Source organism: Zonotrichia albicollis, chromosome Z (genome assembly GCF_047830755.1).
Source record: "Zonotrichia albicollis isolate bZonAlb1 chromosome Z, bZonAlb1.hap1, whole genome shotgun sequence".
Lineage (NCBI taxonomy): Eukaryota > Metazoa > Chordata > Aves > Passeriformes > Passerellidae > Zonotrichia > Zonotrichia albicollis.
The window spans coordinates 20,636,499-20,658,480 of NC_133860.1; the positions used below are offsets into that span (position 1 = coordinate 20,636,499).

General features: G+C 52.9%; 2 protein-coding genes across 2 annotated transcripts; both read right to left on the bottom strand.

Annotated features, from left to right (window-relative positions):
- Positions 1-3,331: 3,331 nt before the first annotated feature.
- LOC141727241 (serine/threonine-protein kinase PAK 1-like) lies at positions 3,332-10,591 on the bottom strand. Its single transcript, XM_074533572.1, has 13 exons — positions 10,422-10,591; positions 9,829-10,016; positions 8,712-8,773; positions 8,290-8,412; positions 7,809-7,868; positions 7,181-7,325; positions 6,436-6,499; positions 5,753-5,801; positions 5,331-5,443; positions 4,955-5,072; positions 4,084-4,183; positions 3,606-3,802; positions 3,332-3,508 (listed from the first exon to the last, which is right to left on the bottom strand). Exons 1-13 carry the CDS (start codon positions 10,589-10,591, stop codon positions 3,332-3,334), a joined length of 1,566 nt encoding a protein of 521 aa, XP_074389673.1.
- A 2,895-nt stretch (positions 10,592-13,486) lies between these two features.
- On the bottom strand, positions 13,487-20,746 carry LOC141727242 (serine/threonine-protein kinase PAK 1-like). Its single transcript, XM_074533573.1, has 13 exons — positions 20,577-20,746; positions 19,984-20,171; positions 18,867-18,928; positions 18,445-18,567; positions 17,964-18,023; positions 17,336-17,480; positions 16,591-16,654; positions 15,908-15,956; positions 15,486-15,598; positions 15,110-15,227; positions 14,239-14,338; positions 13,761-13,957; positions 13,487-13,663 (listed from the first exon to the last, which is right to left on the bottom strand). Exons 1-13 carry the CDS (start codon positions 20,744-20,746, stop codon positions 13,487-13,489), a joined length of 1,566 nt encoding a protein of 521 aa, XP_074389674.1.
- Between the last annotated feature and the right edge of the window lie 1,236 nt (positions 20,747-21,982).

Below are 21,982 nucleotides of genomic sequence, written 5' to 3' on the forward strand. Positions count from 1 at the left end.
GACAACCTTCTCTACGGCTAATGCAAAAGAAAAGCCTGGGAAATTCTCCTCACTCACAAAGGCAGTGCTCAAGGCATCCCAGGGGAGCTCAGAAAATGCGCCAATCCAAGCGGCATCCAAGCAATGCAAGCAAACATGACTTTTGCTCCCAAAAGCTTTGACTGAAAGCAAGTCTGTTTCTTCTAGGTGGCATCCTAGCTGGTTTAAAAAAGCCTATCTTCTTCAGTGACATTTAGATGGCAAACGAAGCAAAGATCATACATTTCCAGGACTACTGTAGGCTGCAGTTGCTCCTTGAGCACGCGGGTGCATGCTGACCTATGGAGGGGCTTGGCAGCTGGCCTGCAAGCAAAGCCAAGTTCATGGAAGAAAAAGCAGTTGATGGTTTTTGAGTGTATCCATAGCAAGGAAGAAGACAAGGCCGTCAGCATGGAAACCCATTAGAAGAGATACAGGAAAATTTGGGTACGCTAGACTAGGTGCCTAAGTAGATGTGCATACGTGCCTTATAAATTTCTGTAAAACTTTTGCCAGTTATATTGAAGTTAATTGCTTTGCACCAATGGATAGAAGCAGTTATTTTGATGTAGTTAGTGACTTGAGATCACGCTTTGTTAAGAGTGTATAAGCTGGAGAAGATGCAGAATAATAAAAACAAACCTTTTTTTCTTCTTGGACCCTGATCACGTGTGTATGCCACGTCCGGCCTAACGGTGACGCTTGCCCCATCTCTGGGTCAAGAAACAAGTCTTGTCTGACTGGTAACTTTTCAACAAGCTGAGAAAGAAATTAGTACCTGGACATGCAGATTTCTGAAGGGAGGAAAGAAAAGTGTTGACAAGAATAAACCTAAGTTTGAAATGCCTGAAACACTCAAAAATAACATGGTTTAGGATAGTGTACCATATGTTAGACAGAGTTAAAACAAACCACAACTCATTAGTATCTGGCCTTCATTGCCCACTATGCTTAGAAATGTTGCTTGAAGGCGCTTTGTGTCAAGGATCCAGTTCCTGTAGATCACTGTCGGCGTAGATCAAAATCCTACCAACAAATCAGTGTCCAAACCAGCAAGAGTGAGACTTTTGTCCTTGGCAGTAGCTTCCAGGTGCTCCTGGAAGTCACCAGGCCTGGACACAAAGATGTGTATTCACCGGAGGCAGAGAAGCATCAAGCTTAGCTCTAAATGTGACCTTTGCTAGCAGGTCATACTAGCAGGAAATAAATTACATTTGTTCTGCTCTTAGCCAGAGCCAAGATGGGAATCAAAGTTTAGATCACAGGAGAGGATCACGCGAGCCTCAGCTTTTGCAGAAGAGGAAAAATAGAAAGGATAGTAAATTTGCGTCGGGTTTACAAGCTATTTTTGCAGATCGATAGACAAGGGATGAAGCTTAAAAGATGAGAGCAAAGGAAAATCAACAGATATGCTGAAAGTGAGTGAAGAGGAAGGAGACCCGAAATTAACTGAAAAGCTGCACAGAAAGCTTCTCTACTTTTTGCACTTGCCTCAAGTTTGAAATGGCAAAATCTAGGGGTATTTCCAACTTATTTTTATTCATTTTAGAAGAAAGACAATCAAAACGGTGTACTTCTGCTTACAGTATGAAGTAAAGCACAGGAAGCCATTAGAGTAAGCAAAATTGTGTTCAGAAGGCTGAGGCAGCCTTAGGGGTAGGAGGAATGGGGAGGCGTGGAAATCAGGCCTGTGGGCAACTTTCAAGGAGCATCCAGTCCCTGAGCAGTCCCTCACAGTGGGTATGCCAGCAGATGGAGGCGAAATGGAGCCACAGCTGGGTGGCAAAAGGGCCAGGCTGGGGAGCCGTGCTCAGCAGGGACTCCTGCATCAAATTGCTCAATGCCAGGTGTGCTATGCTGTGTGCATGTTTCCAACACCTGGCAACAGCAGGCTGGCCCAGATGAGGGAAAAGGCAAAGCAGGCAGCAGAGTGGGAATGGGGCTCGGCGGGCGACACTGGTGGTTGCACACCCCTGTGGGGGATGAGGCTTGCCCGGAAGGTCCCTGGGGGTCTGGGGTGAAAAGGGGGGAAAAGAGAAGCAGGGAGGAAATGCCAGATGCCGCTGTGAGAATGCCATTCCATCCCACAGGTGACATAGTGAGAGGAGGGTGGCAACAAAATGGTGATTGCTGCTGATCAGCCTGACAAGATCTTCAAGACAAGAGGCCCAGAAAGGACTGCACATCTGCCTCCTAGTGTTGTCCTGAATGGGAGCTCATTAGCTGGTGTTCATTACCTCTAGGTCTCTCAGCTTCCCACAGGCATGCCACACTTGAGGTAAGCAAAGCTGCTTACCTCACTATGTTCTTTGGGCCTCTGAAAGGGACTGTCCACTTAGCCTGGCAAGGAAGGGAGTCTTCCAACACTCTGGGTAGTTTTGACTTTTATTAACACTCAGGCTGAAACAAAGTATCCCCTCGCTGCTTCTCCATCTTCATCATTCTGTCCTGCACGTGGCCTGCTCAGGCTGACAGCTTGGAGCGCCTGCAGGCTCCAGTTCTGCTGCAGCCCAGCTTTTCCTCTCACTGCTTAATTCTTATTATGACAATTCTTTCATTTCTACTTCAAAGCTTCCCTAAATTAACAACACTCTATCCTAAGCTAAACAATCCTCTACTATCCAAGCTATCTACATTCTCTAGTCCTTAAAAGTTGATCTTTATGTTTCCTAATTTTTTTAAAACTTTCATCTTTTGCACAAAGAAAAACAGCAAAGCTTTAAATTGAACCTAACAACATATCTAACCTAACCTAACCTAACCCAACCTAACCTAACCTAAACTAACCTAACCTAACCTTACCCAACCTAACCTAACAGCTAACCTAGCAGCTAACCTAACAGCTAACCTAGCAGCTAACCTAACAGCTAAACTGAGCAAATATCTACACTAGCATGTTTCCTATCTACGGCACAGCTCCTCTCCAAACTCGGGGGATGGCTGATGCTCTGCCTAAAGATGACACATCCCCTTTTCCCTCCTCTCGGCTGGCGGGGCATCAGGGCCTCCTCAGGCGCAGGTGTCTCCTCTCCAGTCTTCCTGCACTCGCTTGGCTGAGATGATCAGAGCAGCCAGGCTGGAGGCAGGATGGCCTGAGGTCACGAAGGGATGCTGCCCAGAGGAAAAAGAACAAAGAAAGGAACTCTTACTTTCCAGGATCACATGCTGGCGGGCTCAAGCAGGATTCCCTGGCTACCAGCAAGACACACAAAGAGCACCGAGGGCAGCATGTTCCCCTGGGCCTTCCTGTCCTGGCAGCTTTCTGTGCCACGTGGCCCACACTCCTCCTCCTCATCCCTTCATGCAGGTGTCCTCAGCTGCCAGGGCTCTGTGCCCCTTTGCTTTTTCTTACCTGGAGGAGCTCCTGGGCAGACCAGCGCCTGTCCTCATCTGCCTGCAGGCAGCAGCGGAGGAAGTCGCGCAGGAGAGCCGAGTGGTGCCTGGGGTTCTGCAGTTTTGGGGGCCCGTTCCTTTCGATCAGTTCAAAAACCTACAGCACATGGATGCAAGAGGACACTCCACCTGCTCCTTTGCTAGCCACACACAGCTCTCTCCACACAGAGGCCTCTTGCTAAGCTGCACCTTACCCGGAGACGGGCTTCCCGCTGGTAAGGAGCTTCCCCTTCCACCATTTCCAGCCCCATGATCCCCAGGGACCAGATGTCCACTTTGGGGCCGTAGGCTTCTCCTCTCACCACCTCCGGTGCCATCCAGCTGGGAGTGCCGACGCTGGAGCTGCGCTTGCTGTGCTCAGGGCTGAGCTGAGCACAGAGGCCAAAGTCACCTGAGGACAAAAACAAAGCCTGTCAAAGCCAGCTACCACTGGCAAAGCGGCCAAAACCATTGCCCACTCCAAGCCTGACCACGCCATGCTGAGTCTAGCTGAAAAAGCAGCTGAGCTCTCCTTCCACGTGCCTGGAGCCAGCCAAATAAGGCATCGGCCGCTTCAAAAACACCCTGACGATTCACGCACTGGCCAAGCCGCGCTTCTGCCCCAGTGGCCGTCACCAAAATGCAAGCGCACGGCATATGCTGGACATGCTGCAGCCCAGCAGGGACACCCACCCAACTTGACGGATCCGTCCGTGCCCACCAGGACGTTGCAACTTTTGATGTCTCTGTGGATGACTTGGCGGGAATGAAGGAAATGCAGTCCTTGCAGGCACTGAGAGAGAAAAAGGAGGGAGGGAAAGTTAACGTGCAGGATCTGATTTCATCCCACCCGCAGGCAAAGAGCTCAACGGGATTGGCGGCTTTCTCAGGGAATTGTGAGCGAGGGCGAAACATCACGCTGCTGTCACCATGAAGAGCTTGCTGCTTCAACACTCTTGGAAGTTTTTTCTAGATTTCCAAGAAAAGGCATCAGGACTCGCAAAAGTTCCACCGGCCTTTGGTAGGAAGCGCGTCACCTTTGGCTGGGAGGCAGCACGGCAAAGAATTTTGGGGCAGCCTAGTGGCAGCAGAAGAGGAAGCTGCTGGTGACAGCAGCACATTTGAGCTGGTCCAGAATGCATCGCCATCCAGGCTGCAATGCTATCCTTTGAAGCTGAGGACAGCTCTTTGCCCTTAGCTTGAAATCCTGCCACCCGCATGCTGCCTTCCAGTGGCAAGCAATGTAGGACAGACAGACAGGCTCCAGGCAAACATTCCCAGGCAAAGCTGAGAAGAGCAAGAAAGAGAAATTGAGCCAGTCAGCGAGCACCAAGGCCAGAGGACAGACAGGATGGAAGAGTGCAAGGACAGAGCCTGAGGAGTGCGAAGGCACCGGCAGGCACTACACTTCCCATGCTCTTTCTTCTCCTGTGTGGCGTGACAGCAGCAGCAGCAGCAGCAGCAGCAAAAGAAGGGTGAGAGCAAGAAATCTCGGCTCTCCTTAAGCTCCAGCTGACAAGCAGCATCCGGGCAGGCTTGGGCAAGCACAAGTGGGATCCCTCACCTCCCGACAGACAGCGCCTATCTGTCCTTCCTCCAAGTACACTGCCCTCAGCACATCAAACAAGGTGCCGCCGTCCATGAACTCCATGGCCAGCCAGAGCTCCGCATCCACCAGGTAGCTGAAAGAAGAAAACTACGGCATGGAGAAACAGAATGGGCACAGCCTCTGTCACCCCAGGGCCTGAGCCAGGTTTTTGCAGCTGCTCTCCAAGCTACGTGTGCCACAAGAGACTATTGAACACCAGCTCCACCTCCTCCCACGCTCTGGAGACCAGCAGAGAAATCATCCCCAGCTCTGTTTTCTGCCAGTGACCAAAGGGCATCGTCTCTTTGTGCTTGCACCAGCTAAAGCTATATTGAACCCAGAATATGCCAACCTGTCTAAGTAGGTAACGATATTGGGACTCCTGTTGTCCCTCATGGCCAGGATTTCATTGGCAGCCAGCTCCTCGGACATCTCCTCCTGGAGTGACATGATCTTGATTGCCACCTGCAATGACATTGGCCACCGGTACCTTGAGAAGACGCACCCTGCTCGAGATCACAAGGAGCACGGAGCGAGTGCTGGTGCAATGAGGCAGCACGCTGGGCCAAAGGGCCTTGTCACTAGACAGCAGAGCTTAGCAGAAGCACCAAAAGCCATCCCAAATGCATTCTGCCCCCTGAGCCTAGACTGTATTTCAGAGGAACAGCCTCTGCTGCAGACATGGAGCTGCCACCCAAAGCTCCAAGCAGAGCTGACAGCAGCGGGCAAAGCGCTCCAGAGCTGCAAAATGGCATGGGGCTCTTGGCACTTTACCTGTTGTCCGCTGCTGGTGTCAAGGGCTTTATAAACAGCTCCAAACCCCCTAGAAAGACAAAAAGCAGCAGAAAGAGACCTTTATCCCTTTGGCAGTGAAAGCAAGGCCAGGCAGCAGATCTCCCCAGGCTGCCTGGACGCCTTCCTTAGAAAAAATGCCTGGCTGCAGCATCTCTTCGGCCAACAGCACGTCAGCCCGTGAGCCCTCTGCCATGCGGGGCAGGCTGTCCAAGGGAGCACTAAGGTGCAGCATGAAGACCAAGGGCCGCTGGAAATCTCCAAGGCGCACGCCCTGCCAGGTCATTTCAGAACCTAAGGGGAAGTCTCTCCTTGTGCGGGTGTGCATGCATGTGTGTGTCAAAAAAGGGAGAACAATTGGAGTCAGAAGACCGTCCTTGACAATCTGACCTTTCTTGGATGGCAAGGTGCTCTTTCAGGCCAGAAAGCTGCAGGGCCAGGTGTATTCCCAGCTCCTGCTCATCACTGCTGCAAGCAAGACACTGCCAGCATCAACTTGTCTTTGACGAGGCCTTTGGATTGCTCTGACCGAGCAGTCCGGGCAGGTGACACGAGGTCAAGCCAGAGCCTGACCCGGACTGGAGCTTGCCTGACTTCACGCTTGATATTGCACCCGCCAAAGACCGGGCCCACACTTTTGTAAAACGAGCTGACATCACGCTTACCCTCGCCCGAGTTCCTCAAATGCCGTGTATTTGCCCGTTGGCCGGCCCGGACTCACGATGCTCCCTGAAAGACAAAAGCAGTGCAGGGCGCTCACTCGCACACAGAGACGCCGCTGCCCAGAGCGTCCCAAAGGCAGCCCCACTGCCCGCGCCTCTGGGCCCTTTGCGGTCCCTCGGCCTCCAGCTGCTGAGACCAGCCAGTGGGAGGGCCATCTTCTCCACCTTTCATCAGGTGGCCTTTCCAAGAGGGCCTTGATTTCTTTCAAGAGCAGCATCCCACGCCATAAGCCAAAATGATGTGCCCTTAAGAAGGGGGCCCTAAGAGGTAACCAAGGGCCTTTGCAGCCTCTGCAGTCACACCCAGCATCATTGGCGCGTCCACTGCCAGGGGCACAAATTGTCTGGGCCGGAGGAGGAGTAAGAAGCAGAGCCAGAAAGCAGCTGGGGCCAGACAGCTCCCTGGGCAATAGTCACCCGCTAGGTGCCAGCCTTCTGCTCAAGCAGAAACAATCTCTGCTTTTGTCTTTGGCCCAGAAGGCAGCCCAGGCAGGGCCAAGCCAGGCCCAGCCGTCCTCACAGGCAGCAGGGACTCCCTGAGCGCTGCCGCGCTGCCTCAGAGCACAACAACACCTTCTGCAGAGAGGCCTAAGTGCCTCTGAGACCGAGGGGCAGCATCTGCCACAGCCTACACCCAGACACGCGCACAACGCCCTGCTCTGGAAGACAAGAAATGCACCGGACGTACTCAGAGTCTTCAGGCCCTGCTCCTCCCTCATCTCGGGCTGCTGGGCTGCACTGCTGCAGGAAGTGCCGGCAGCGGGGGTTGAGCTGGCTGCTGCAGGCCATGCTGGTCCGGCGGCACCAGGTGGAATGGCAGAGCCTGTCTTGCGCTGTGACAAGAAAGGATTGCCCGTCAGAAGGGTGGCTGGCACACGTGCCCCCCCTAAGCGCACGGCAAAAGCAGGGCCTTGGGAAGGTGCTGCCAGCCACGGCCAGGCCTCTCCAGCTGGGCCGTTTCCCATGTCCCCTTCTCAAAGGCACCTTCGGGAGAAGCCCAAGGGCTACTTGCATCCAGCCCCTCCCGACCACCTCCGTGCTCCACGTGTTCAGCTTTTCTGCAAGACACTGGCAACAAGGTATCCATGCGGCTGCCAAGATCCCCAAAGAAATCAGAGCAGGGCCCCAGAGCCTTGCTGCTTTCTTCCTCCTGTCTTTTCCTGGGCAATGACGTCAGCCCGGAGTTGGCACGCAGCGGCCTGCTCAGAAGCCCGCAGCGGGTCCCTTCTCTGATCTGTTTCACGGATTTCCCCTCTCCATGGCAGCCTTTAGGGAGCGGCCCTTGGGAGCCGCCTTCCAGCCCTGCCCAGACCCACCCGCCCTTTTACATTGCAGGGCTGCCGAAGATTCTCCTCTCCAAACTCTGCTCTGACCGGCTGCAAGTGAAGCACAGCCTGAAGCTAATTAGTCCACGGAGAGGGCAGGTCCCTTCCAGGGGCCGGTGTCTCTCAGGTGCCCTGCAAGTCTGTCAACTGTGAATTTGGGCCGCGCTGTGCGCTGACCACAGGCAGCCTGCACTGACAACGGCCACAAGGGGCTGACTCCTACACTGAGAGTCACTGAATGCTGCCTCTTGTCTGATCCCGAGAGACACTCTGGCGCATCCCTCTCAGCATCCCAGCTTAAATGTCAAACTTCAGAACCCATTGGCCAGGGCTCCCCGGCTTGCCTGAAGCAGCACTACGTCACAGCAGGCACACGGCCGCCAGCATCTTCAGCCACGAGCAACAAGGGCTGCTCCAAAACGGGTAGCCTGGCCCTGCACCAAAGGCAGCGCCAAGCTCAGCTGTCACTTACTGGCTCTGCAAGTTCAGGCTGTGAAGGGACAGCGGCCGTAGGCTTCATCTTCCTTTGCTCCTCTTCAGCCTCTTCCTCAATGACAGAGGAAGCCAGAGGAGCTGCTGACCCTGCTGTTGTGCCCTGCAGGCAGACAGAAGTGAGAGAGGTGGGCAAAAGCCATTGCCTTAGGAGCTGCTTTCTACTGAGCTGGGAAAGGAGCCAGAAGAAAGGCAAATCATTGACTTTGATACAAGTGGGCCTGGGAGTCACGCAAACACGAGGAAGTTGGCTGAATGAGCTGCTACTCCATCTTGCTCTGCATTTGAGCTTCCCTGCTGCCTAGAAGCAGCAAGATGCCTTGGAGCTGTCCCATTTGCCTTTCATCTCTTGAAAGGCTCTTCACTGGAAAATCGGCAAACAGCCAGTGCTCCCTTTGCTACTGCTGATGCCACCGGGCAGCTGGCCTTTCCTTCAGCCTCCCACGCCGGCACTCCACACTCGGCTGCAACAGGCCAAGCTGGCAGAATTGCTGCACAATTCTCACACGCCAGCAAGGTCGCAGCTTCTTTGCCACTCACCAAAGGACAGGCTTGTCTCCATCCGCGTGTCAGGTGACCTGCAGCCAGCAAGGCAAAAGGAACCAGAGGCCCTTAGAAAAGTGCCTGTGCTGGCCACTCCCACAGCACAAGGCAGTCCCAACACAGAGCATTTCCCTTTCCCAGCATGCCTCCAGGAGCAACAGCTCTGTCCCACAGCAAGCAAGAGAACAACGAGGACGCTAGAGGAGCCTCTGTCTACATTTGGGCCTCTTTTGCCAAGAGACAAATAGGAAGACGGTGCTGGAAATGCCCGCTGCTCTTGAAAACTTTGAGCTTCTCTTGTGCCCAACAGCTCAAGCTGCATTTCCCTCTTCCCTTTCCTGCATTTTCCATATAGATTCTTTTAAATGGCATGCCCTAATTCCCATCCCTTGGCTGAAGATGATAGCCCAGCAAAGCTTGCACAAAGGGTCCCTTCCCTGTGGCAGCTCCCTGCTGAAGCAGCCCAGGAACAGCTGCTGGGCTCAGCAGCAAACCCTCCCTGCACTGCAGTTTGTGCTGCATGGCCAAGGCAATGGCAGGCTTGGCACAGCATCAAAGGCTCAAGTCATGCAGCCAAGGCCTCTAAGGGGCAGAATATGGAGCAAAAGGTGCTTTCCTTCACTCCTGGAGAGAAGCACTGAGTTGGTAGAAGTACTTCTGAGGATCTCCCCTCAGAGTCTGCAATTTGCAGCTTGTCTTGCTTGAAGCAGCAAGCTGAGGAAATGACAGACTCCGCTGCCGCGCACTCTCCCGGGGAGGGAAGGCAACCGCCGCAGGTTGCATGGCAAATACTCTGCATGCGCCCCCCAGTACGGATGCCCCCTTTGCAGCTGATGCTGCTGGCAGGACATTGCCCAAAGCGGTGGCATCTTCACGGCCATTTTGTTCCCAAAGAAGCTGGGCCACTGGTGGAGCATAAAGGGCAGAGGCAAGCAAAAGTCGGGTGATGCCAGCCCCAGGAGAAACCTTCACTTACGAGTCAGCTGGGTCAGGTAGTAGCCAGAATAGACAACAGAAAAGACGGTGCAAATGGCGGCACAGACTTGCCCGATCATTTTGGCAGCGCTGTGCGCGTTTGCACGCTGAGTGCCACCCAAGGGAAAGCCAAGACTCCTCTCAGGGTGCAGGCCGTCTGCTGAGAGCTCCTTGAGCACAAGGATCCTCCTGCAGGGAGCCAGCGGAAGAGCTGCTCTGGACCACCAGGCCTGGCGCGCACCGGGACAACGCTGTGCTGACAGCACTGTGACGTGGCACCTCTGGCTTGACCTCACAATGGCAGCTGCTCTGTGGCTTTCTTGTGCCCAACAAGACAACCTTCTCTACGGCTAATGCAAAAGAAAAGCCTGGGAAATTCTCCTCACTCACAAAGGCAGTGCTCAAGGCATCCCAGGGGAGCTCAGAAAATGCGCCAATCCAAGCGGCATCCAAGCAATGCAAGCAAACATGACTTTTGCTCCCAAAAGCTTTGACTGAAAGCAAGTCTGTTTCTTCTAGGTGGCATCCTAGCTGGTTTAAAAAAGCCTATCTTCTTCAGTGACATTTAGATGGCAAACGAAGCAAAGATCATACATTTCCAGGACTACTGTAGGCTGCAGTTGCTCCTTGAGCACGCGGGTGCATGCTGACCTATGGAGGGGCTTGGCAGCTGGCCTGCAAGCAAAGCCAAGTTCATGGAAGAAAAAGCAGTTGATGGTTTTTGAGTGTATCCGTAGCAAGGAAGAAGACAAGGCCGTCAGCATGGAAACCCATTAGAAGAGATACAGGAAAATTTGGGTACGCTAGACTAGGTGCCTAAGTAGATGTGCATACGTGCCTTATAAATTTCTGTAAAACTTTTGCCAGTTATATTGAAGTTAATTGCTTTGCACCAATGGATAGAAGCAGTTATTTTGATGTAGTTAGTGACTTGAGATCACGCTTTGTTAAGAGTGTATAAGCTGGAGAAGATGCAGAATAATAAAAACAAACCTTTTTTTCTTCTTGGACCCTGATCACGTGTGTATGCCACGTCCGGCCTAACGGTGACGCTTGCCCCATCTCTGGGTCAAGAAACAAGTCTTGTCTGACTGGTAACTTTTCAACAAGCTGAGAAAGAAATTAGTACCTGGACATGCAGATTTCTGAAGGGAGGAAAGAAAAGTGTTGACAAGAATAAACCTAAGTTTGAAATGCCTGAAACACTCAAAAATAACATGGTTTGGGATAGTGTACCATATGTTAGACAGAGTTAAAACAAACCACAACTCATTAGTATCTGGCCTTCATTGCCCACTATGCTTAGAAATGTTGCTTGAAGGCGCTTTGTGTCAAGGATCCAGTTCCTGTAGATCACTGTCGGCGTAGATCAAAATCCTACCAACAAATCAGTGTCCAAACCAGCAAGAGTGAGACTTTTGTCCTTGGCAGTAGCTTCCAGGTGCTCCTGGAAGTCACCAGGCCTGGACACAAAGATGTGTATTCACCGGAGGCAGAGAAGCATCAAGCTTAGCTCTAAATGTGACCTTTGCTAGCAGGTCATACTAGCAGGAAATAAATTACATTTGTTCTGCTCTTAGCCAGAGCCAAGATGGGAATCAAAGTTTAGATCACAGGAGAGGATCACGCGAGCCTCAGCTTTTGCAGAAGAGGAAAAATAGAAAGGATAGTAAATTTGCGTCGGGTTTACAAGCTATTTTTGCAGATCGATAGACAAGGGATGAAGCTTAAAAGATGAGAGCAAAGGAAAATCAACAGATATGCTGAAAGTGAGTGAAGAGGAAGGAGACCCGAAATTAACTGAAAAGCTGCACAGAAAGCTTCTCTACTTTTTGCACTTGCCTCAAGTTTGAAATGGCAAAATCTAGGGGTATTTCCAACTTATTTTTATTCATTTTAGAAGAAAGACAATCAAAACGGTGTACTTCTGCTTACAGTATGAAGTAAAGCACAGGAAGCCATTAGAGTAAGCAAAATTGTGTTCAGAAGGCTGAGGCAGCCTTAGGGGTAGGAGGAATGGGGAGGCGTGGAAATCAGGCCTGTGGGCAACTTTCAAGGAGCATCCAGTCCCTGAGCAGTCCCTCACAGTGGGTATGCCAGCAGATGGAGGCGAAATGGAGCCACAGCTGGGTGGCAAAAGGGCCAGGCTGGGGAGCCGTGCTCAGCAGGGACTCCTGCATCAAATTGCTCAATGCCAGGTGTGCTATGCTGTGTGCATGTTTCCAACACCTGGCAACAGCAGGCTGGCCCAGATGAGGGAAAAGGCAAAGCAGGCAGCAGAGTGGGAATGGGGCTCGGCGGGCGACACTGGTGGTTGCACACCCCTGTGGGGGATGAGGCTTGCCCGGAAGGTCCCTGGGGGTCTGGGGTGAAAAGGGGGGAAAAGAGAAGCAGGGAGGAAATGCCAGATGCCGCTGTGAGAATGCCATTCCATCCCACAGGTGACATAGTGAGAGGAGGGTGGCAACAAAATGGTGATTGCTGCTGATCAGCCTGACAAGATCTTCAAGACAAGAGGCCCAGAAAGGACTGCACATCTGCCTCCTAGTGTTGTCCTGAATGGGAGCTCATTAGCTGGTGTTCATTACCTCTAGGTCTCTCAGCTTCCCACAGGCATGCCACACTTGAGGTAAGCAAAGCTGCTTACCTCACTATGTTCTTTGGGCCTCTGAAAGGGACTGTCCACTTAGCCTGGCAAGGAAGGGAGTCTTCCAACACTCTGGGTAGTTTTGACTTTTATTAACACTCAGGCTGAAACAAAGTATCCCCTCGCTGCTTCTCCATCTTCATCATTCTGTCCTGCACGTGGCCTGCTCAGGCTGACAGCTTGGAGCGCCTGCAGGCTCCAGTTCTGCTGCAGCCCAGCTTTTCCTCTCACTGCTTAATTCTTATTATGACAATTCTTTCATTTCTACTTCAAAGCTTCCCTAAATTAACAACACTCTATCCTAAGCTAAACAATCCTCTACTATCCAAGCTATCTACATTCTCTAGTCCTTAAAAGTTGATCTTTATGTTTCCTAATTTTTTTAAAACTTTCATCTTTTGCACAAAGAAAAACAGCAAAGCTTTAAATTGAACCTAACAACATATCTAACCTAACCTAACCCAACCTAACCTAACCTAAACTAACCTAACCTAACCTTACCCAACCTAACCTAACAGCTAACCTAGCAGCTAACCTAACAGCTAACCTAGCAGCTAACCTAACAGCTAAACTGAGCAAATATCTACACTAGCATGTTTCCTATCTACGGCACAGCTCCTCTCCAAACTCGGGGGATGGCTGATGCTCTGCCTAAAGATGACACATCCCCTTTTCCCTCCTCTCGGCTGGCGGGGCATCAGGGCCTCCTCAGGCGCAGGTGTCTCCTCTCCAGTCTTCCTGCACTCGCTTGGCTGAGATGATCAGAGCAGCCAGGCTGGAGGCAGGATGGCCTGAGGTCACGAAGGGATGCTGCCCAGAGGAAAAAGAACAAAGAAAGGAACTCTTACTTTCCAGGATCACATGCTGGCGGGCTCAAGCAGGATTCCCTGGCTACCAGCAAGACACACAAAGAGCACCGAGGGCAGCATGTTCCCCTGGGCCTTCCTGTCCTGGCAGCTTTCTGTGCCACGTGGCCCACACTCCTCCTCCTCATCCCTTCATGCAGGTGTCCTCAGCTGCCAGGGCTCTGTGCCCCTTTGCTTTTTCTTACCTGGAGGAGCTCCTGGGCAGACCAGCGCCTGTCCTCATCTGCCTGCAGGCAGCAGCGGAGGAAGTCGCGCAGGAGAGCCGAGTGGTGCCTGGGGTTCTGCAGTTTTGGGGGCCCGTTCCTTTCGATCAGTTCAAAAACCTACAGCACATGGATGCAAGAGGACACTCCACCTGCTCCTTTGCTAGCCACACACAGCTCTCTCCACACAGAGGCCTCTTGCTAAGCTGCACCTTACCCGGAGACGGGCTTCCCGCTGGTAAGGAGCTTCCCCTTCCACCATTTCCAGCCCCATGATCCCCAGGGACCAGATGTCCACTTTGGGGCCGTAGGCTTCTCCTCTCACCACCTCCGGTGCCATCCAGCTGGGAGTGCCGACGCTGGAGCTGCGCTTGCTGTGCTCAGGGCTGAGCTGAGCACAGAGGCCAAAGTCACCTGAGGACAAAAACAAAGCCTGTCAAAGCCAGCTACCACTGGCAAAGCGGCCAAAACCATTGCCCACTCCAAGCCTGACCACGCCATGCTGAGTCTAGCTGAAAAAGCAGCTGAGCTCTCCTTCCACGTGCCTGGAGCCAGCCAAATAAGGCATCGGCCGCTTCAAAAACACCCTGACGATTCACGCACTGGCCAAGCCGCGCTTCTGCCCCAGTGGCCATCACCAAAATGCAAGCGCACGGCATATGCTGGACATGCTGCAGCCCAGCAGGGACACCCACCCAACTTGACGGATCCGTCCGTGCCCACCAGGACGTTGCAACTTTTGATGTCTCTGTGGATGACTTGGCGGGAATGAAGGAAATGCAGTCCTTGCAGGCACTGAGAGAGAAAAAGGAGGGAGGGAAAGTTAACGTGCAGGATCTGATTTCATCCCACCCGCAGGCAAAGAGCTCAACGGGATTGGCGGCTTTCTCAGGGAATTGTGAGCGAGGGCGAAACATCACGCTGCTGTCACCATGAAGAGCTTGCTGCTTCAACACTCTTGGAAGTTTTTTCTAGATTTCCAAGAAAAGGCATCAGGACTCGCAAAAGTTCCACCGGCCTTTGGTAGGAAGCGCGTCACCTTTGGCTGGGAGGCAGCACGGCAAAGAATTTTGGGGCAGCCTAGTGGCAGCAGAAGAGGAAGCTGCTGGTGACAGCAGCACATTTGAGCTGGTCCAGAATGCATCGCCATCCAGGCTGCAATGCTATCCTTTGAAGCTGAGGACAGCTCTTTGCCCTTAGCTTGAAATCCTGCCACCCGCATGCTGCCTTCCAGTGGCAAGCAATGTAGGACAGACAGACAGGCTCCAGGCAAACATTCCCAGGCAAAGCTGAGAAGAGCAAGAAAGAGAAATTGAGCCAGTCAGCGAGCACCAAGGCCAGAGGACAGACAGGATGGAAGAGTGCAAGGACAGAGCCTGAGGAGTGCGAAGGCACCGGCAGGCACTACACTTCCCATGCTCTTTCTTCTCCTGTGTGGCGTGACAGCAGCAGCAGCAGCAGCAGCAGCAAAAGAAGGGTGAGAGCAAGAAATCTCGGCTCTCCTTAAGCTCCAGCTGACAAGCAGCATCCGGGCAGGCTTGGGCAAGCACAAGTGGGATCCCTCACCTCCCGACAGACAGCGCCTATCTGTCCTTCCTCCAAGTACACTGCCCTCAGCACATCAAACAAGGTGCCGCCGTCCATGAACTCCATGGCCAGCCAGAGCTCCGCATCCACCAGGTAGCTGAAAGAAGAAAACTACGGCATGGAGAAACAGAATGGGCACAGCCTCTGTCACCCCAGGGCCTGAGCCAGGTTTTTGCAGCTGCTCTCCAAGCTACGTGTGCCACAAGAGACTATTGAACACCAGCTCCACCTCCTCCCACGCTCTGGAGACCAGCAGAGAAATCATCCCCAGCTCTGTTTTCTGCCAGTGACCAAAGGGCATCGTCTCTTTGTGCTTGCACCAGCTAAAGCTATATTGAACCCAGAATATGCCAACCTGTCTAAGTAGGTAACGATATTGGGACTCCTGTTGTCCCTCATGGCCAGGATTTCATTGGCAGCCAGCTCCTCGGACATCTCCTCCTGGAGTGACATGATCTTGATTGCCACCTGCAATGACATTGGCCACCGGTACCTTGAGAAGACGCACCCTGCTCGAGATCACAAGGAGCACGGAGCGAGTGCTGGTGCAATGAGGCAGCACGCTGGGCCAAAGGGCCTTGTCACTAGACAGCAGAGCTTAGCAGAAGCACCAAAAGCCATCCCAAATGCATTCTGCCCCCTGAGCCTAGACTGTATTTCAGAGGAACAGCCTCTGCTGCAGACATGGAGCTGCCACCCAAAGCTCCAAGCAGAGCTGACAGCAGCGGGCAAAGCGCTCCAGAGCTGCAAAATGGCATGGGGCTCTTGGCACTTTACCTGTTGTCCGCTGCTGGTGTCAAGGGCTTTATAAACAGCTCCAAACCCCCTAGAAAGACAAAAAGCAGCAGAAAGAGACCTTTATCCCTTTGGCAGTGAAAGCAAGGCCAGGCAGCAGATCTCCCCAGGCTGCCTGGACGCCTTCCTTAGAAAAAATGCCTGGCTGCAGCATCTCTTCGGCCAACAGCACGTCAGCCCGTGAGCCCTCTGCCATGCGGGGCAGGCTGTCCAAGGGAGCACTAAGGTGCAGCATGAAGACCAAGGGCCGCTGGAAATCTCCAAGGCGCACGCCCTGCCAGGTCATTTCAGAACCTAAGGGGAAGTCTCTCCTTGTGCGGGTGTGCATGCATGTGTGTGTCAAAAAAGGGAGAACAATTGGAGTCAGAAGACCGTCCTTGACAATCTGACCTTTCTTGGATGGCAAGGTGCTCTTTCAGGCCAGAAAGCTGCAGGGCCAGGTGTATTCCCAGCTCCTGCTCATCACTGCTGCAAGCAAGACACTGCCAGCATCAACTTGTCTTTGACGAGGCCTTTGGATTGCTCTGACCGAGCAGTCCGGGCAGGTGACACGAGGTCAAGCCAGAGCCTGACCCGGACTGGAGCTTGCCTGACTTCACGCTTGATATTGCACCCGCCAAAGACCGGGCCCACACTTTTGTAAAACGAGCTGACATCACGCTTACCCTCGCCCGAGTTCCTCAAATGCCGTGTATTTGCCCGTTGGCCGGCCCGGACTCACGATGCTCCCTGAAAGACAAAAGCAGTGCAGGGCGCTCACTCGCACACAGAGACGCCGCTGCCCAGAGCGTCCCAAAGGCAGCCCCACTGCCCGCGCCTCTGGGCCCTTTGCGGTCCCTCGGCCTCCAGCTGCTGAGACCAGCCAGTGGGAGGGCCATCTTCTCCACCTTTCATCAGGTGGCCTTTCCAAGAGGGCCTTGATTTCTTTCAAGAGCAGCATCCCACGCCATAAGCCAAAATGATGTGCCCTTAAGAAGGGGGCCCTAAGAGGTAACCAAGGGCCTTTGCAGCCTCTGCAGTCACACCCAGCATCATTGGCGCGTCCACTGCCAGGGGCACAAATTGTCTGGGCCGGAGGAGGAGTAAGAAGCAGAGCCAGAAAGCAGCTGGGGCCAGACAGCTCCCTGGGCAATAGTCACCCGCTAGGTGCCAGCCTTCTGCTCAAGCAGAAACAATCTCTGCTTTTGTCTTTGGCCCAGAAGGCAGCCCAGGCAGGGCCAAGCCAGGCCCAGCCGTCCTCACAGGCAGCAGGGACTCCCTGAGCGCTGCCGCGCTGCCTCAGAGCACAACAACACCTTCTGCAGAGAGGCCTAAGTGCCTCTGAGACCGAGGGGCAGCATCTGCCACAGCCTACACCCAGACACGCGCACAACGCCCTGCTCTGGAAGACAAGAAATGCACCGGACGTACTCAGAGTCTTCAGGCCCTGCTCCTCCCTCATCTCGGGCTGCTGGGCTGCACTGCTGCAGGAAGTGCCGGCAGCGGGGGTTGAGCTGGCTGCTGCAGGCCATGCTGGTCCGGCGGCACCAGGTGGAATGGCAGAGCCTGTCTTGCGCTGTGACAAGAAAGGATTGCCCGTCAGAAGGGTGGCTGGCACACGTGCCCCCCCTAAGCGCACGGCAAAAGCAGGGCCTTGGGAAGGTGCTGCCAGCCACGGCCAGGCCTCTCCAGCTGGGCCGTTTCCCATGTCCCCTTCTCAAAGGCACCTTCGGGAGAAGCCCAAGGGCTACTTGCATCCAGCCCCTCCCGACCACCTCCGTGCTCCACGTGTTCAGCTTTTCTGCAAGACACTGGCAACAAGGTATCCATGCGGCTGCCAAGATCCCCAAAGAAATCAGAGCAGGGCCCCAGAGCCTTGCTGCTTTCTTCCTCCTGTCTTTTCCTGGGCAATGACGTCAGCCCGGAGTTGGCACGCAGCGGCCTGCTCAGAAGCCCGCAGCGGGTCCCTTCTCTGATCTGTTTCACGGATTTCCCCTCTCCATGGCAGCCTTTAGGGAGCGGCCCTTGGGAGCCGCCTTCCAGCCCTGCCCAGACCCACCCGCCCTTTTACATTGCAGGGCTGCCGAAGATTCTCCTCTCCAAACTCTGCTCTGACCGGCTGCAAGTGAAGCACAGCCTGAAGCTAATTAGTCCACGGAGAGGGCAGGTCCCTTCCAGGGGCCGGTGTCTCTCAGGTGCCCTGCAAGTCTGTCAACTGTGAATTTGGGCCGCGCTGTGCGCTGACCACAGGCAGCCTGCACTGACAACGGCCACAAGGGGCTGACTCCTACACTGAGAGTCACTGAATGCTGCCTCTTGTCTGATCCCGAGAGACACTCTGGCGCATCCCTCTCAGCATCCCAGCTTAAATGTCAAACTTCAGAACCCATTGGCCAGGGCTCCCCGGCTTGCCTGAAGCAGCACTACGTCACAGCAGGCACACGGCCGCCAGCATCTTCAGCCACGAGCAACAAGGGCTGCTCCAAAACGGGTAGCCTGGCCCTGCACCAAAGGCAGCGCCAAGCTCAGCTGTCACTTACTGGCTCTGCAAGTTCAGGCTGTGAAGGGACAGCGGCCGTAGGCTTCATCTTCCTTTGCTCCTCTTCAGCCTCTTCCTCAATGACAGAGGAAGCCAGAGGAGCTGCTGACCCTGCTGTTGTGCCCTGCAGGCAGACAGAAGTGAGAGAGGTGGGCAAAAGCCATTGCCTTAGGAGCTGCTTTCTACTGAGCTGGGAAAGGAGCCAGAAGAAAGGCAAATCATTGACTTTGATACAAGTGGGCCTGGGAGTCACGCAAACACGAGGAAGTTGGCTGAATGAGCTGCTACTCCATCTTGCTCTGCATTTGAGCTTCCCTGCTGCCTAGAAGCAGCAAGATGCCTTGGAGCTGTCCCATTTGCCTTTCATCTCTTGAAAGGCTCTTCACTGGAAAATCGGCAAACAGCCAGTGCTCCCTTTGCTACTGCTGATGCCACCGGGCAGCTGGCCTTTCCTTCAGCCTCCCACGCCGGCACTCCACACTCGGCTGCAACAGGCCAAGCTGGCAGAATTGCTGCACAATTCTCACACGCCAGCAAGGTCGCAGCTTCTTTGCCACTCACCAAAGGACAGGCTTGTCTCCATCCGCGTGTCAGGTGACCTGCAGCCAGCAAGGCAAAAGGAACCAGAGGCCCTTAGAAAAGTGCCTGTGCTGGCCACTCCCACAGCACAAGGCAGTCCCAACACAGAGCATTTCCCTTTCCCAGCATGCCTCCAGGAGCAACAGCTCTGTCCCACAGCAAGCAAGAGAACAACGAGGACGCTAGAGGAGCCTCTGTCTACATTTGGGCCTCTTTTGCCAAGAGACAAATAGGAAGACGGTGCTGGAAATGCCCGCTGCTCTTGAAAACTTTGAGCTTCTCTTGTGCCCAACAGCTCAAGCTGCATTTCCCTCTTCCCTTTCCTGCATTTTCCATATAGATTCTTTTAAATGGCATGCCCTAATTCCCATCCCTTGGCTGAAGATGATAGCCCAGCAAAGCTTGCACAAAGGGTCCCTTCCCTGTGGCAGCTCCCTGCTGAAGCAGCCCAGGAACAGCTGCTGGGCTCAGCAGCAAACCCTCCCTGCACTGCAGTTTGTGCTGCATGGCCAAGGCAATGGCAGGCTTGGCACAGCATCAAAGGCTCAAGTCATGCAGCCAAGGCCTCTAAGGGGCAGAATATGGAGCAAAAGGTGCTTTCCTTCACTCCTGGAGAGAAGCACTGAGTTGGTAGAAGTACTTCTGAGGATCTCCCCTCAGAGTCTGCAATTTGCAGCTTGTCTTGCTTGAAGCAGCAAGCTGAGGAAATGACAGACTCCGCTGCCGCGCACTCTCCCGGGGAGGGAAGGCAACCGCCGCAGGTTGCATGGCAAATACTCTGCATGCGCCCCCCAGTACGGATGCCCCCTTTGCAGCTGATGCTGCTGGCAGGACATTGCCCAAAGCGGTGGCATCTTCACGGCCATTTTGTTCCCAAAGAAGCTGGGCCACTGGTGGAGCATAAAGGGCAGAGGCAAGCAAAAGTCGGGTGATGCCAGCCCCAGGAGAAACCTTCACTTACGAGTCAGCTGGGTCAGGTAGTAGCCAGAATAGACAACAGAAAAGACGGTGCAAATGGCGGCACAGACTTGCCCGATCATTTTGGCAGCGCTGTGCGCGTTTGCACGCTGAGTGCCACCCAAGGGAAAGCCAAGACTCCTCTCAGGGTGCAGGCCGTCTGCTGAGAGCTCCTTGAGCACAAGGATCCTCCTGCAGGGAGCCAGCGGAAGAGCTGCTCTGGACCACCAGGCCTGGCGCGCACCGGGACAACGCTGTGCTGACAGCACTGTGACGTGGCACCTCTGGCTTGACCTCACAATGGCAGCTGCTCTGTGGCTTTCTTGTGCCCAACAAGACAACCTTCTCTACGGCTAATGCAAAAGAAAAGCCTGGGAAATTCTCCTCACTCACAAAGGCAGTGCTCAAGGCATCCCAGGGGAGCTCAGAAAATGCGCCAATCCAAGCGGCATCCAAGCAATGCAAGCAAACATGACTTTTGCTCCCAAAAGCTTTGACTGAAAGCAAGTCTGTTTCTTCTAGGTGGCATCCTAGCTGGTTTAAAAAAGCCTATCTTCTTCAGTGACATTTAGATGGCAAACGAAGCAAAGATCATACATTTCCAGGACTACTGTAGGCTGCAGTTGCTCCTTGAGCACGCGGGTGCATGCTGACCTATGGAGGGGCTTGGCAGCTGGCCTGCAAGCAAAGCCAAGTTCATGGAAGAAAAAGCAGTTGATGGTTTTTGAGTGTATCCGTAGCAAGGAAGAAGACAAGGCCGTCAGCATGGAAACCCATTAGAAGAGATACAGGAAAATTTGGGTACGCTAGACTAGGTGCCTAAGTAGATGTGCATACGTGCCTTATAAATTTCTGTAAAACTTTTGCCAGTTATATTGAAGTTAATTGCTTTGCACCAATGGATAGAAGCAGTTATTTTGATGTAGTTAGTGACTTGAGATCACGCTTTGTTAAGAGTGTATAAGCTGGAGAAGATGCAGAATAATAAAAACAAACCTTTTTTTCTTCTTGGACCCTGATCACGTGTGTATGCCACGTCCGGCCTAACGGTGACGCTTGCCCCATCTCTGGGTCAAGAAACAAGTCTTGTCTGACTGGTAACTTTTCAACAAGCTGAGAAAGAAATTAGTACCTGGACATGCAGATTTCTGAAGGGAGGAAAGAAAAGTGTTGACAAGAATAAACCTAAGTTTGAAATGCCTGAAACACTCAAAAATAACATGGTTTGGGATAGTGTACCATATGTTAGACAGAGTTAAAACAAACCACAACTCATTAGTATCTGGCCTTCATTGCCCACTATGCTTAGAAATGTTGCTTGAAGGCGCTTTGTGTCAAGGATCCAGTTCCTGTAGATCACTGTCGGCGTAGATCAAAATCCTACCAACAAATCAGTGTCCAAACCAGCAAGAGTGAGACTTTTGTCCTTGGCAGTAGCTTCCAGGTGCTCCTGGAAGTCACCAGGCCTGGACACAAAGATGTGTATTCACCGGAGGCAGAGAAGCATCAAGCTTAGCTCTAAATGTGACCTTTGCTAGCAGGTCATACTAGCAGGAAATAAATTACATTTGTTCTGCTCTTAGCCAGAGCCAAGATGGGAATCAAAGTTTAGATCACAGGAGAGGATCACGCGAGCCTCAGCTTTTGCAGAAGAGGAAAAATAGAAAGGATAGTAAATTTGCGTCGGGTTTACAAGCTATTTTTGCAGATCGATAGACAAGGGATGAAGCTTAAAAGATGAGAGCAAAGGAAAATCAACAGATATGCTGAAAGTGAGTGAAGAGGAAGGAGACCCGAAATTAACTGAAAAGCTGCACAGAAAGCTTCTCTACTTTTTGCACTTGCCTCAAGTTTGAAATGGCAAAATCTAGGGGTATTTCCAACTTATTTTTATTCATTTTAGAAGAAAGACAATCAAAACGGTGTACTTCTGCTTACAGTATGAAGTAAAGCACAGGAAGCCATTAGAGTAAGCAAAATTGTGTTCAGAAGGCTGAGGCAGC